We start from the raw sequence: 14,860 nt of genomic DNA, 5'->3' as shown, positions 1-14,860 counted from the left end.
TGTTAAAAGAATATTTTATGATATCATGCTAACGCGTATAAGTGGAAGTTACTTGTGGATTCAATAGCTGTTCTAGAAGTGTTTATGCTACACAGTATTTGTTTTTTCTCTTTTGAAGACTATAAAGAAAGAGTTAGCGAAAAAATAAAATCAAATGAAGTCGTGCCCCTTTGCAAGTGCTACAATCCAGGAAAACTCTAAAATACCATTTTCAGGCATTTTCAACTTACAAAAATTATGGAACCATAACACGATGGGAAGTGCAGCAACAACAGCAGAGTAGCAAAGTCCTGGGCTGTAGCAAGTGAGGACTTGCTCCTACGTAACAGCCGTGGACACAGAAACAAAAGAAAGACACTGCTTATCCTTAGAAGGCCTCAAGCTGAGAGGGATCTCCAGCAAGATGCTTCACCTCACTGCCAACTCTTAGATGAAGTCTGGGAAGTGGTGGATCCTGGCTGCACCTCTTCCACTCACTCAGATGCATTGCATTGCATGCAGCTAAGCTCCCCTAGGTTGGTCCTGCCTTCCCACCAGGTGCTTAATTACTGTTTCAAGCCATGACTTAGCATTTCCACTATAGGAACTGTCCTTTCTAAAGGCTATTACACATATTGGAGATTCTGAAATAAATTTATTCATATTGCTATTGCCACTGTCCACCAAATATAAAACATAGAGCTGTTCCACTGGCTCTAAGTGAACACTTTGATGCAGCACATGAAGGCCTGACAAAGAAACCTAACTTTATTCCACCTTTTCACAGAATCCTTATTCTAGATTTCCATGAATTAAAGCTGACTGTTCTCAAAGCTGGGTAACATCTCTGCTGCTTCTCTAACAGATGTGCAAAGCTGAGAACAGCTGTCAAAAGTAAGAACTAAGCTTTGAAAATACCAGAATGATGGACATGGTAGGCGGACAGAGTAACCCTTGAAATGAAAGCATGACTAACATGAAAATCACAGTAATAAAGAATCTGAGAAATCAGGGTGTTGAATAATCAAAGTAGAGTTTATTTCAGAAATATCAAAACTACGCTCAAGAAAGCAAAGTATTAGACACCTTCAGTTACTGCAGAAGCAATAAAATAATGCACAAAGGAATGTCATGCCAAGTGCAATAACAAACATTTACAGCACTGCTTCTGTATAGCATGCATATGTAACCAGAGACAAAATTAAAGCAACAAAAGAATGCTGTATGTTAACATCTGAAAACTTTAAATATAAAGGAAAAATATGAATAAGAAATTTTGGTAATAAGAAAAAATATATGTCCAAAAATCTTTATTAAACACTGTACAAAACAAAATATTGCACTTTAAATCAGACAATAAATATCTACAAAAAGTATATTACAAAATGTTTTTTGTTTGTTTGTTTGTTTTTTTAATTTAAAAAAACTGCTGAACAATCAAGACCCATCACTGATTAAAAAGGTAATGATCAGGAATATCCTCTCCTTGCAGTCAGCCTTGGACACAATAGTCCATATTAAACATTTTCTATACAGTAGTGCTAGTCTAATTTTCAGTGATGCAAACCCATAGTGCAGGAATGCTGCTTCCAAAACTGTTCTGACAGCACATGCACTAATTAAAATGTAGCGTGGTTCAGTAATATAACTAAAGATCCAAGTCTAGACTCACATTCAGGCTTCCAAGAAGCGCAGTAGTGTGGGAACTACATTTAAAAAAAAAAAAAAAAAAAAAAAAAAAAAAAAAAAAAAGCTATCTGCTGCCTTCTGTGTGGTTCTCTGTGCTTACAGCCCAAATGAGACAATCTGCAATACAGAAAATAATATATCCAGAAAAACCGTAACCAGAATTCTTCATCTTGCAAAGATTTATGTGGTTAACGGTCATGATAAAAATTCATCTTGAAGGAAAACTGCTCAAAATAGATTTTTTGCACATCTCTATCTTCATAATCAGTAATTCTTCCTTGGACATTTTGCCCTGTTAATAAAGTATTTACCAAAGACAGAAAATCTGACAGGCATGTTTGGCTATTTGTTGGCTCCCCGTTTGACTGTGATAGGGAACAGTGCTCACAAACGTTTAATTCACAGCTCTGACAAGGAAGCCTTGTGTCTAATTCAAAATCAGTAGCAAAGTCTAACCATGCCAGAACTTTGTACTTCAGTGACTGAGCAGAAGAATAGAAACAATAGATAATGACACTTCATTTTTCAAAACAAATCTATTGCTGTTTTGAAAACTGTACTGACATCTACTTCGTCTACAAAACAAAAATTCCTAATTCAAACATGGAGATGTTTAAAACATTAAAAGTTCCATTGTAAAGAGTAGATAATAAAAGTTCTTGGAAGAAATACCCTGCCCAGCGTATCAATCTGCAATACTGTTTTTTTCATTAGCCACAAGTTCCCATTTAACTGCTATGACTAATGTCTTATTTACAGGTATATAATTGGAGCAGGATAGTTCAATGAACCTCTCTTCTCATCTCTTCACTGCAGTATCACGAACTTTCCATAGAAGCGTTACATTTCTTGACATGACTGACAACATCTTTGTTTGTAGACGTCTATCAAGCATAACCTCAGTTGCTTTGCAAATGTACAGTAGTGAGTTGTATCCTTGCATTCATCTTCTGAAAAATATATTTGAACATTAAAAAACTTTGAAAATGACCACAAGATAAATAGCAGAAATCATCATAACAACCAATGGATACTGGTAGCTTTGTAATTATTTTACTTTACATCTCTGACAACAGCTAAAGTAGGTCACACATAAGTGGTGTGATCTCACTGCATTCATTTCAGAGAACCCCACCTTCCAGGAAGTAAAGCTTGCTCAGAGACTCCTGAACGACTCACAGCTGGCAGTCGTAAGGGAAGTTTGCATAAAACAACTTCCTACAAATCCTGCTTCTAGAAGTGCTTCTGAGACTTTAATATGAAACTGCCCTAGTCATGGAGACAACTAACCCCAGCATTATCAAGTGCTGCTTGGAGAGTTTAGTTTTACCTTTGAGATGTACAATCAAATGCTTGCAGAATCACTAACGCACAATTGTGAGGCGCTTTCTAATATAAGTGCTGGAAACTATTGCTACGCTCAGATAGAAATAAATATTTACATACTGCCACAGGCTGTGGCATTGCAGTGCCGCCAGCTCACTGGTCTCTTTTTCCATCCACAATACTGATCGGCCACAAGTTTGTTATTCTTTCTGTGTACACAGTACACTCGTCTAGACTGAAATCCACTCCCACACTGCACACTGCAAGGCCTCCAAGGCCCTGTCCGCCAGTAGACATCGCATACTTCTGAGGAACAGTTTCTTCTGACAGCAGATCTGTGGGGAAAAACAAACGGCAGTTAAATGCTTATTTTTGTGCTAAACCCTTATTCACAGAATCACATGATTATGGAAGGGACTTCTGGAGATTTTCCAGTCCAAGCCTGCTGCTTATCACACAGTAAACTAGACCAGGCTGCTCATCTCCTGTCTGTTTTCCAGTGTGTCCAAAGGTGGAGACCCTAAAACCTCTCTGCGCAGCCTCTTCCAGTATTAAGAATCCTCAAAGTCTTTTTTTTTTTTTTTTCCTAAGTTCAATTTCCTGTACTTCACATCATGCCCATTCATCATAGAATCTCAGAATCACAGAACAGCCTGGGCTGAAAAGGACCACAATGATCATCTAGTTTCAGCTCCCCTGCTATGTGCAGGGTCGCCAACCACATCATGCCTCACTCTTGACAATAGAGAAGCTTCTGTTCATTTAAACTGAGACCTGAAATAGAAAAAATGTTTTACCTTTTGGAAAATTTTACTGACCCTGAAAAGCTGTATATTGGATGCCGCAGGTGCTTTAAGCTCTCTCTTGAATACAAGTAATATTTCTATGCTGACACAGAACCCTCTTAAACATTTGAAGCTGCCAAAATGAAATCCTGGCTTATACTTGTGAATGGAAGTTTCAGCATTTTATTCTGTGAAGCCCAAATTTCTTTCTACATGTTTCAGAAATGATCTGAAATGTTCACGACTCAGAAGTAGGTCTATAGTAAAAAATATGAAGAGCTGGTTTCTATAATCAAGGGACAATGCCATGTATGTACTTGATACCCAGTCACTGTTTGTTCTTCACTGCCCTACCTATGCTAGGTTTTGTTCCCCCAGACCACTATGTTAAGAGTTAATTTCTCTTTAATTCAGCATTTTTGAGATTACAGTGTTTTATGGACACTGCCTTCCATCCATGTGCAACAGCATAGCCCCAGGTAGTTAACATTCTGAGGGGGGTGTAAAGCCTGTATTTGTCCTTTTGTAAAGAGCTATTTAGAGACAGTAAAGCAAATTAACAGAATTCCTACAAAAATAATAATAAGAATAAATGCATACCTTGAGGTAAAAACACTTATTCAATTTTAGACTCACATGCAACTTTTAACTACCTTATCTACTACTCCCGTAGCATACTTAAAAGCAGAAATAAATCTATTTATCTGGATAAGTATACCTTATGTAAATATTTTATTTAAGTGAATTTTAATTAAATTAAGTAGTAAATTTACAGGGACTATAAAATAAAGCTCAGAAAAACTCTTATAAAAACTCTTCAGCCACAGAACTGAATAACAATAACAGCGGAAGGGAACTAGCTCAGCAGTAGTAACTAAGTTATGACAGATTGCTCTAGTTTGTGCTTTCTTTGGAAATCAAGGTTCTCTCACTCTCTTTCTAGCTTTGCCATCAGCACAGGGGAGGACAGTGATCAAATCCATTTCTCTCCTTGGGTTCCTGAACTTTTCCTGTGTACACAAAAGGGATTACTGTCCCCTTTCCTTGTATTTAATTTGTGAGAAGAATTTGAGCATTTATACAGTGTTTATGATATTGTAACTTTAATTTGATCATCTACAGACTTCAACTTGTACTGCTTCAAATTGCATACCTCTTTCTTTCATCACAAGAAGAGTTTGGCATCAAAGATCCATTATGAAGTCGACATAAAAAGTGGTGATGCTGTGAAGCTACAGGGCGGCCTATACAAGAACCAGGACACTGAAAAAGGAAACAAAAAAGGTGGTGAGAAAGAAAAAGAAGCCATCAAGTTAATTACAATAGAATCATCCTTCTCAGCAGCTACGCAATTTGCACAGCCCAGTCAGAGATCTTGATAACTCTGCCTTCAGCCCTCAGTCCATGTCCTCAGTACATGGTTCTCCAAGATACTGACCAGCTATTCAGAAAGATATTTAACCTTGCCCTGTTAATATCTGTAGTACTGACAATCATAAAAGTCATATCAAAATGAAAAAAAGTTTACTGCGTAAACAAAGATGCAGAACATAAGGAAGTAAACTTCTTATACACTAGCTTAAAATTGGAATTGATAACAGGTTAGGTTATAAAACATACTGAAACTAACACTTGGGTTTCAGATTGTGTTCTGCTCTCAATTCCTTGGTTTTGTTGAATTAAAGTAACACAAAATCAAGAAACAAGGCTTTGTAAGTCATGTTCTGAAGGCAGTTACAGCTGCCACAAGCCTCCATCTTGGCTGTCAAGGTGTTAGTGTGGTAGCAGCAGCAAGAGAAGACAGATGTTTAGACAGCGGAATGATTACACTGATGTCTTCTACAATATGAGGAACCTCCATGCAAACTCTATAACCTACCTGTTCTTTTGTCTGCGTTGTCCCTGCTGTACATGAATAACCCATACAGGGCTTCCTTCCCACAGGGCGATCTTGGTGCATACAAGCACCTGCTAGCACTGCCACCACGCTGCCATTGGCTTTTACTTGTTGACAAGTTATTTGCCGGTAGCGAAAACCACTGCCACAAGTTGCAGAGCACTCAGACCATCGACTAGTTACCCACCTACAAGGATGCAGAGACAATAATAGCAAATATGAAAGCGTTGCAACCTTGCTGGTAGTTTGCAGTGACCTGTTTGCAAATAAAAATCAAGAGAGCTGATTTTTAGGTGGATATTTAGAGTTTAGATGTGAGAAAAGTCAGAATCATCTTTTCCAGCCCTTCCCCAAGGTTGTACAAACTTGTTTAACTGAGGAGTTATAACACCTATGTAGCTCAATATACACGACTGAAGTTACACTGTTGCCCAAAAGGTGATAGTAAGTAAATCCTATGGTCACTGCTGATTTATTCTTTTTGCAGGGAAGCACAGCCTGGTATTCTGTAACTTGTAAAATGCCTGGTACTGATTTAGTTACTATCAATGCAATAGTAGAAGTAGGTGCCATAACTCATCCGAATTTATTACATCAAGATCCTGCTAGATAATGGCTCAAACAAAATGTTTTATTTGTTGATTAGAAGTTGCAAAGATTTATTCTGCCTTGACAGCCAGGAACTCTACCAGGGAAGCAGTAAGTGCCAATATAATTTATTCTGCTTGATCTTTTCATAAATGCAGGATAGAAGCATGGAATGAAACTATTTGTAGCACCTCTGTGATAAAAGGAAAAAGATTCTATTTTCTTCAGCAATTATCTGACTTTCTTACAGTCAAAGATTTTGTACTGATTCAAAGAAGATTAATCTTTTGCAATCTGGATTCTTTACCTCCTAAAGCTCAAGTACTTTTGCAAATATTTGGGTGCAATGCATGCACAGCATGTCAGCAATGCACAAATTCAGTAAAAATCTAAAATACAAGTTAAATACAAGTTACATTTACCTCACTGTAGTTGGATGCTATGCTGGAGAAAAGCAGATTAGATGTGTGGCAGCATCCTCATAACTCTGTCTCATCTGCTCTGAATAGATGGATTTTAGAGGTAGCGCTGCAATTGAGAATCTGTGTTTTAAACTATTCTTTCTATTTTAGTACATTTCCACTGGCAAAAAGTTCACTTGTTATGGGCTGGCTAAATTTCAGACTTGCAATTGAGGATGATCTGGTTTTTTGGCTTCTAGTAATGAATATAAACAAACTTATCCTGATATTTATCTGTTGCCATGTTTTCTGTGCTTAGAGAAGAGTTCAGAACATACTGGCAAGATACACTTCCATAATGTCACTTAAGATCTTAACACCTCTTTCCAAAAATTTTCCAGTGAAGGACAACTCCAAAACATGTGCATGACTTCTCGTGGATTTTAAACTGCTGACATGTTAAGGCCAATCCCTCTAAGCAATTTAAGGCATTTGTTTTGAGGATGCATGCAGTGCCTCTTGCTAAAAACTGAGGACAGCACCTTACTGAGACAGAATGCTCAGTGTAACTGATTAAATAGATAACATTTGGGCTTTTGGAACCAGTTACTATGGTGGTATATTTGCCTGTGATATAAATACTTTCTGCCATGAGATCTCTAAGTGCACTAGCTGATTCAGCAAAAATGGCAGAGAAGCACATGCAAGGAGTGTGACACTGTGGTGGGGGGGCACTGGAGACAAATGAGGTGTTCCAGATAACCATACTACTCAGAGCTTCTCTGCTAACATGAAAGAACAGGAGGTGAATACAGGCTCCACTATTGAGCATCTTGGCTGCTGTAAACATAATGATTTTGCTTTCAGGGCATTGGCACAGATTCCATACAACAAGCACATCTCAGAGGCCTCCTGTGGCTTTCACAATGTTAGTGTGGTAGCAGTAAGACCTGCTGCAGCAGCACGGACTTGTAAACAGTCTAATTTATTCAGCTGAATCACGAGCTCCCTGACTGTGATCCATTTTCACACCTCTCACGCTTTAGGGGTCACATGAAATAAAACTCACATTTCACACTCAGCACGCAAACACAGAAGCAACTTCAGGAGATTGTGAGCTTATCTTAATACAGATAAAGCACATGGAAACACTGTAGGCAGGAATATACCTGGCAGGGCAGTCATCTCTGTTGCATGATTGGTAAATAACTGCTGGCTTTTGCAGATCTCTGCAAAATGATTCATTTACTTTCTGCTCTTCTGAATTCATGCACTGTAGTTTCCTGGAGCGGGTTCCTGAATTGCCACAGTTAGCAGAACAAGTGCTCCAGTCAGCATATTCCCATTTATAATCTAATTATCAATAAGAAAAACAATCAAAAGAAGTGTGTGAGAGAAGCGTTAAACATTCTAACTGCGTCACATGTGAATCGATACGGCAGCATATCCTGCCAGTGAGACAGACATCACAGTCCCTGTAGAAAAGTGAACATTTCAGCTTTGTGAAAAGGAGCCAGAAGCCAGAGTAAAATGTAGTCCTACTCTGCTTCCCCTGAAGTTCAGCCTCTATATATGTGCATGAAGTTCACTAGAAGGCAAATGGGATCAGCATATGTGCACCTGAAGGGCAGAGTCTGGCTCACAGTAGGAATTGATGAACTTCTTTTAAAAGTTTCATAACCTTTTTATACAATGAGCATTAAAAAGAGGAAACTGTAAATCAGGCTTTCTAGGTTTCCTGCTGCTCTACGCTAGGTTTATTTTAAAGAAAACTCACCTTACTCCAGACATTGCACAAATTTCAAGGTTTAAGAAAATCGTGTACTAAACTATAGAAAATTACTTAATGCATAATTAGTTTGCCACTGAAGCCTCTGGCTTCATGAAAAAGAAATTGGTTTTAAAGACCATTTTACATTGAAAATCGATTGCCCCTAACAATTACAACCTTTATATTTAGTCACAATCCCACACGTACCCATTCCCCCACTTTTTTTTTTTTTTTTTTTTTTTTTGCCACTTGGTAAAAGATGAAGTACTGTGCAATGCTGACAGATTTTTATGTGATCACAGAAGGAGTCAGATTTTTCTGTAATAACCAAGAATAATTGATAGCTACCAGCTGTGTCCACAGGCTCACCCTTCCAGCACATAATGAATTCTTTAACTTATTGTTTTTCAATGTTTCCTTACTACTTCTGGGTTTCTTAAAATAATACAAAAGGGCCTTTTTCAAAGTAGAAACAGTTAAATTTACTGACTGCAACTATGATGGAGAGACTGTATTGTTTGTTTAACTAGGAAGATACTACTCAGAAGTACCCTCAATATGCCTACTGTGCAAAAACCACCAGAGGAGATTTTGCAGTCTTAAAAATGCACGGCTATTCCAGTGATGAAACGTTTACACAAGCAACAATCAGAATCAGAGCTAATGAAAGGAAAGTGGAATCCTCCCAGAACACTGACCAGCCTCATTGGAAAGGGTATTGAGTGACCAAAAGGCAGTTGAGCTGGAGAATACAGATGGACAATTTAATACCCGATTAGTCCTGCCCAGAAATTCTAACTCTAGTGAGATCTGTATTAGTATCAAGGTCTGGACATATTTTTTGATAAGTTCTATCAGGATATTTTATGATTTGTTTCATTAATATTCAGATAGATACAATTTTCTTTTCAGACTTATCACCAAAAGTAAATGTTTTGATCATAGATATATTTCAGTAAAATTACTTTGCCACCTCATTCGTACAGACCCAGATTCACTCATAGAAGTAATCCAGTGGCAGTCCCTGAGGAGATTTACAAGATCTCAAATCTTCTTTCACTCCTTTGTTCACCCACAATAAGCCAAAATATATAGACAATAGGTAAATAATACATGAGAACCTTCAATTTCAACAGAGACTTCTTTTTAAATCTGATTTGCATCCCCTGCATGCAGGGGATGTTTGCTTTTTTTTTTTTAACCTGTCAAAAGGAATTGGGTGTTTTGTTGCCAGGATCTTAGGATCTAAATTCTTAACTCTAAATTTTAAAGTTTGGCAGTTATAATGCTATTAATTTCAAAAGTACTTTAAATATTTACACACTTCTTGAAATGTCTGTAGATGCAGCCTACTGTCCTGCTGCTCATTCATCTGCAATTCTCAGTTCCACGTTTTAAAATTTTCTAAGGAAAGTGGAATTGTGTGCAAACACATGACATTGGAGGACATTATAAAATGTTCTTGAAAACTTAAAACCTAAATTGATGAGTATGCAGAGTGCCCCATTACACTGGTATGTTTAAGGATGACTATAATGAGATGGCAACCATATTGTGACAATGCTGAAATATGACAAAATTATTCTTATTGTCTTAAGATGGCCTCAAGGCCTGTTTTGTTTCAGGTTGATAGGCTACTGTGGAAGCATTTACATGATTCGCTGAAGTTGAGAAAACCTACCTGATTTAAAGCAGCAAGACACCTAATGAGGCAACATCCTCTGGGATTTCCAGCTGCAAGGTAAGGAAACCCACATCCCCTGGCCCAAATTCAACTCTGAGAATGGACGTTGTCTATTGGCTTAGGTGGATTGTGCATATAGGCGAAGTTAAACATGTTTTAGTGTGTTACTCTCTTGTTATAAAAGCAGGTTAGGGTTCAGGGAAGTCCATAAAGAGTGAAAGAAAGTAATATTAAAAAAAAAAAAGAATTTGTCATATAATTTTCAACAAACCTTCCTTCTTGACATTTACCCAAACTGACACTGGTTTTGCACTAGCTGAAGTCCAACACTGGAATTGCCCAGCAAATTGACCCGAGTTGGTGTTCACCTCCAGGACGCGACCCCCAGCCAGGATTCGGTATTCCAAGGTTTTGACTTCCTCAACTGGACTACCTCTGAAAAGCCAGTGAACAGTGTTTCTGGAGCTGGGTAGCATTGGGCAACCTAAAAATTGATGGTATTTTAGCATTTTTTTCCTAAACACAGCAGCTGCATTGAAAAGTTTGGACATAGTTAAGTATGACAGAGATATTCTATATAAAAAAACCTCACTAGTCTAAATAAAAATAAGAATATGCATAAATTCACTGAAGTCCAAGCTGTAGTCCTGACCATCCCCTGAGGCTTTTCAGTTGGCACACACCTATCACAGCTCTTTATATTTCCCCCTGCAGTAAGATCTTACACACTCCATTTGTATATAACTGAAGAGGAGCAGTGGAGAGCGATTATTTAAAAGGAATTAGCATTGCACTCCAAACTCCACTTTATGCAACCCACCAAACATGGACTCTCAGGAATCATCCCCATTTTTCCATGGGGCCCCTCTTCTTTAATGAGCAAATGTTATCACTCAAATGAGAAAGCATAACAGGCAACATACCTATTCTTAATGGATCTCCAGGTACCACACTAACATTTGTACCAATTCCAGATGCCATTAGGACACGTTTTTTTCTGCTTCCCTTTGATAGTAAAGTATTATTCTCTGTAAATCTCTGTTCTGTAAAACAGTAAAACAGTGTACAAGATCTCTTCTTAGGAAGAATTACATCAACATACTGAAAAACAAGCATCCAAAACATCCATTATGAAGAACAAGTACAATAGTGCTTTGAATTGATCAACCTTCTGATTGAATTGTTCATGAAGCAAATATACTTCGGATGTGAAAACAGGGAAAAGCACAAGATGTTTACAATGTTCCTGCCTGTTTTTTAACATAATCAAATTTGTTGAATTGTATGTATTTATTAGCAAGAATAAGCTATAACATAATAAGCTATAAGTTTAACATCAGCTAAAGAACAAAATTTATACAGGATGTATAGTCTATTTACTGTTTCACAAGGCAATGTTATTTATGTTTTAAATGGAAGTCATTCACACACAGAAATTTTAAGAAAAATATTTTTTCCAACGGAATTAAGCCAATTCCTCTCTTTTTTTTCCCCAGTGGAATCATGGCAAAACGCTACAATTAAGAAAAAAAGAAAAACATATTTTAAGATCTCATTATGCACAGTGCGTAACGTAGGCAGAGTCAGATACCAATCACTACAGCAACTCGTCCTTTTCATCATATGCCAGAAGAGCTGCCAAGAATACGGGCAATCTGTCAGTAACACACAATTCTTGTCACGTGGTCCAAATTTCCATTCTAATGAGCGTGCTTAATATCCACATTTCTCCTTCCACAACATTTTCAATTATTTCTTTTATTCTAACTTTTTTGGGTTATTTTTGATTGACTGGATTGGAGTATTGAAAATTTTTCCTCAACGTACAAGCTCTGTATAAAGCATCCTTTATAAAGCTTGTCCTTGTATGAAGTCTACACCAGAAGTAATGCCTCTCATTTTTTGACGTTGGCCTATATGAGCAGAGGTGCATGTTGGTGGTACGGCAGTAGAGATTGAACCTTCCCACCAATATTCTGTTCCATCTTGTTGTGTGACAGATAGCAGCAGAAGAGCAGTCTGACAAAATGAAGACCGATATGGAAGTGCATCTAAAGGAAAGGATGTCAATGAATTCCTTGGTGCAGAAAAAATAGCATGCACTTGACATTCACTGATACTTGCTGAACATTTTTGGAGACCAACCAGTGGGTGTGAGCACAGTGATGCAGTGAGTGGTGCATTTCAGCAGTGGCAATAGTGGGTCACTCCACTGGTGCACATTTTTACAAGCATGGCATGCAGGCTCTGGTTCATCACTGGTAAAAACACATGGCTAATGGCAGAGACTTGTGCTGTAGAAAAGTGTTCTACAGCTGAGAATCTGCTTTATCAAACACTGCTACTGTGTGCTTCATATCTATTGTAACTTCCGTGAAAATTAATAGGAGGCATTACATTTGGAGCGACCTATATAAACGCTGAAACAAAAGTCTCCACAGATCTACACTGAGATCAGCCCCATACTGGCACTGACAGCAAACAGCTACTTCCCTTGTCAGTTCTTAGCCACTTCTACTAGAGAAGGCTGTACAAATTTTGCTCTACTGCTCAGCTTCCCCACGTCAAGCAGTAATTGCTATGGGAAAGTCAAAAAGTCTGACTTGATGTTGCTTTAGACAACGGTCAGCGTGATCTGCAAATCCTGATAGCAGAAAGTCCTCCCATTTCACCACAGCTTGGTGTAGTTAAAAAAAAAAAAAAAAAAAAAAAAAAAAAAAAAAGCAGAATTTTGGCATTCTTTAGTCTACTCGAGAGTTATTTAAACTGATGCCATTTGATCACCATTAGAAATGAAGTTCAGACTCTTGTGAGTGAGCTTCCCAGACACATCATTATAATAATATTCCTCTTTGGAACATGTGAAATTTTTACCTAATCCAGGAAAACTGAAACCAAGAAAGCAGCTTCAGTCTACGCTCATCTTCACATAGAGACTCTTATTATGTCTTTGGTACGTCTTGCTTGGCCAACAGATCCATACCTAACATGTGCCTTACAAGTGTGATTAAGAAAGAAAACTTTGTACCAGGATTGGCCATGTATGACTGTGTTGTACTTTGTACAGCAAAATGGTGAGAAAGTTAATCTCCAGAGCTGAATAATCCATTTATTGGAGTTATTCGCAAGGCATGATTGTATTACAGAGTATTGGATTGTTTATCTACTAACAATACAGTCATTTAAATTGAATTTTTCTTTAAATTTTCTACTTTCAGTCAGCAGTTCATACTCAGATTTTTTTGTTCTCACTATTCCTTTGTTTTATTGGTCTTTATGATTAAAAAGGAAACACCACCAGCACTTTGCTTTCATTTCACTACGTTTCCCTGTAGTTTCCTCCTGCCCACCTTGTTTCTCTATATGAAAACACTAGGCACAATGCAATACGACATCGGATTTAGTTGTCTAATTTGTCTCTGGGCTTAAGGGCTGACACTTATTGCTCAGAAGCAAGAACAAAGAACAGTTTTTAAAGAAATCACACATTAAACTGTACCCAGATCCAGTATTACAGGAAACACAAAACAGTGAACAGCTCAGATTCCAGGGAGTCAGATCCAGTCAAATATTCCAAGTTCATAAGAAAGTGTTAAATAATCACCCACACCACCCCAAACTAGTTTATCACTAAAAAAATCATATTAAATGTTATCGGTAAAGAATTCTCATTTAGCACCTACCTCGTAACTGGAGAATGGATGCAGCCTCAGCTTTTCCAAGAGCATTAGTTGCTCTGCAAGAATATGTTCCTGCATTTTCATGGGAAACATTCCTCAGAAATAAAGAGCCATTCGAAAGGAAGAAAGAATTAATTGGTAGGGTGCCTTTCTTTGTAAACCATGTCACATTCGGATGGGGGACACCTTAAAAATGTAGATAATTAAAACATTTAGAATGAAATAAAATATATGATCTATATTGCTGTAACCATAACAGACAAGAATCATTACTTCCTTCATCATTTCACAGATACTGTAATGACACAGCAGCAAAACGAGTAGTTTTTTCATTCACAGACAAAAACATTTTTGTTTGAGCCCTATTAATAGTTCAGCATCCCACTGAGAATAAAGGTTAAGCACGGTAAGGCAAGCTCCCAGAACAGCTTTAAAAGCTGCTGCCAGTCCTACAAAAGCAATGTGCTCATGTATCTCTCTACTAAAGGATGTGAGACTGCTAACCTCAGTCAGAACCAATTAACATAACTACTGCATCCTAGAATGCAGGAAGGAGGGAATTAATATGATGAAACAAAGCAGAAATAGAAATTGAGATAAAATTGTTTCTCTTGAAGGAAAAGTTTTTTATATTTATCAGTTAAAAGAGAAAATGCTACACCCCAAAAAAGCCTCTAAAAACTTCTCCATCTAGGAGATGTCATAAATGCAGCTCGTAACAATGGATGTGAAGGAAATGGAACAGAAAAAGCTATTAAGAACTAAATTAGGGGCTCAGTTGTTAAGCAATCTCATTTACCACACTACAGAAAGCCAAAGATCTATCATCCTTCTTACTGCTAAGCTTGACTACTGAACTATTCTTTATTCAAAGAAAACTTGTCATTCTAAATTTTAGTCAATGAATGGACTTTGGATATTGATTTTTAATTAGGTGGTTTTTCCAGTTGCACGATATTACTTCAGTGGAAGGACTTTTCCTGTTTTCTTTTCCACAAACATTTGCCTTTAAATGATATTTTGAGAGCTGGCAAATCAGGCACTTCACTGTTTGCACTTC

General features: G+C 37.5%; 1 protein-coding gene across 15 annotated transcripts in view; it reads right to left on the bottom strand.

Annotated features, from left to right (window-relative positions):
• Positions 1-995: 995 nt before the first annotated feature.
• The window catches only part of ADAMTSL3 (ADAMTS like 3), a 190,414-nt gene continuing 176,549 nt past the window's right edge, over positions 996-14,860 (bottom strand). For 13 of the 15 annotated variants that reach the window (XM_085233767.1, XM_019619471.3, XM_010717457.4 and 10 more), the window contains 8 exons: positions 13,804-13,986; positions 11,044-11,163; positions 10,392-10,604; positions 7,835-8,018; positions 5,659-5,863; positions 4,933-5,042; positions 3,115-3,329; positions 996-2,618 (listed from right to left, as the gene is read on the bottom strand). In XM_085233767.1, the coding sequence (XP_085089893.1) occupies positions 2,509-2,618; positions 3,115-3,329; positions 4,933-5,042; positions 5,659-5,863; positions 7,835-8,018; positions 10,392-10,604; positions 11,044-11,163; positions 13,804-13,986 (1,340 nt within the window). In that variant the 3' untranslated portion in view covers positions 996-2,508. Of the gene's footprint in view, positions 3,330-4,932; positions 5,043-5,658; positions 5,864-7,834; positions 8,019-10,391; positions 10,605-11,043; positions 11,164-13,803; positions 13,987-14,860 lie in introns of those variants that run through there. The other 2 variants (XM_085233769.1, XR_014885806.1) reach the window with 2 other exon arrangements.

The sequence above is a fragment of the Meleagris gallopavo genome, chromosome 12 (genome assembly GCF_905368555.1).
Source record: "Meleagris gallopavo chromosome 12, MGAL_WU_HG_1.1, whole genome shotgun sequence".
Lineage (NCBI taxonomy): Eukaryota > Metazoa > Chordata > Aves > Galliformes > Phasianidae > Meleagris > Meleagris gallopavo.
This window is presented reverse-complemented; position numbering and strand designations above follow the sequence as displayed.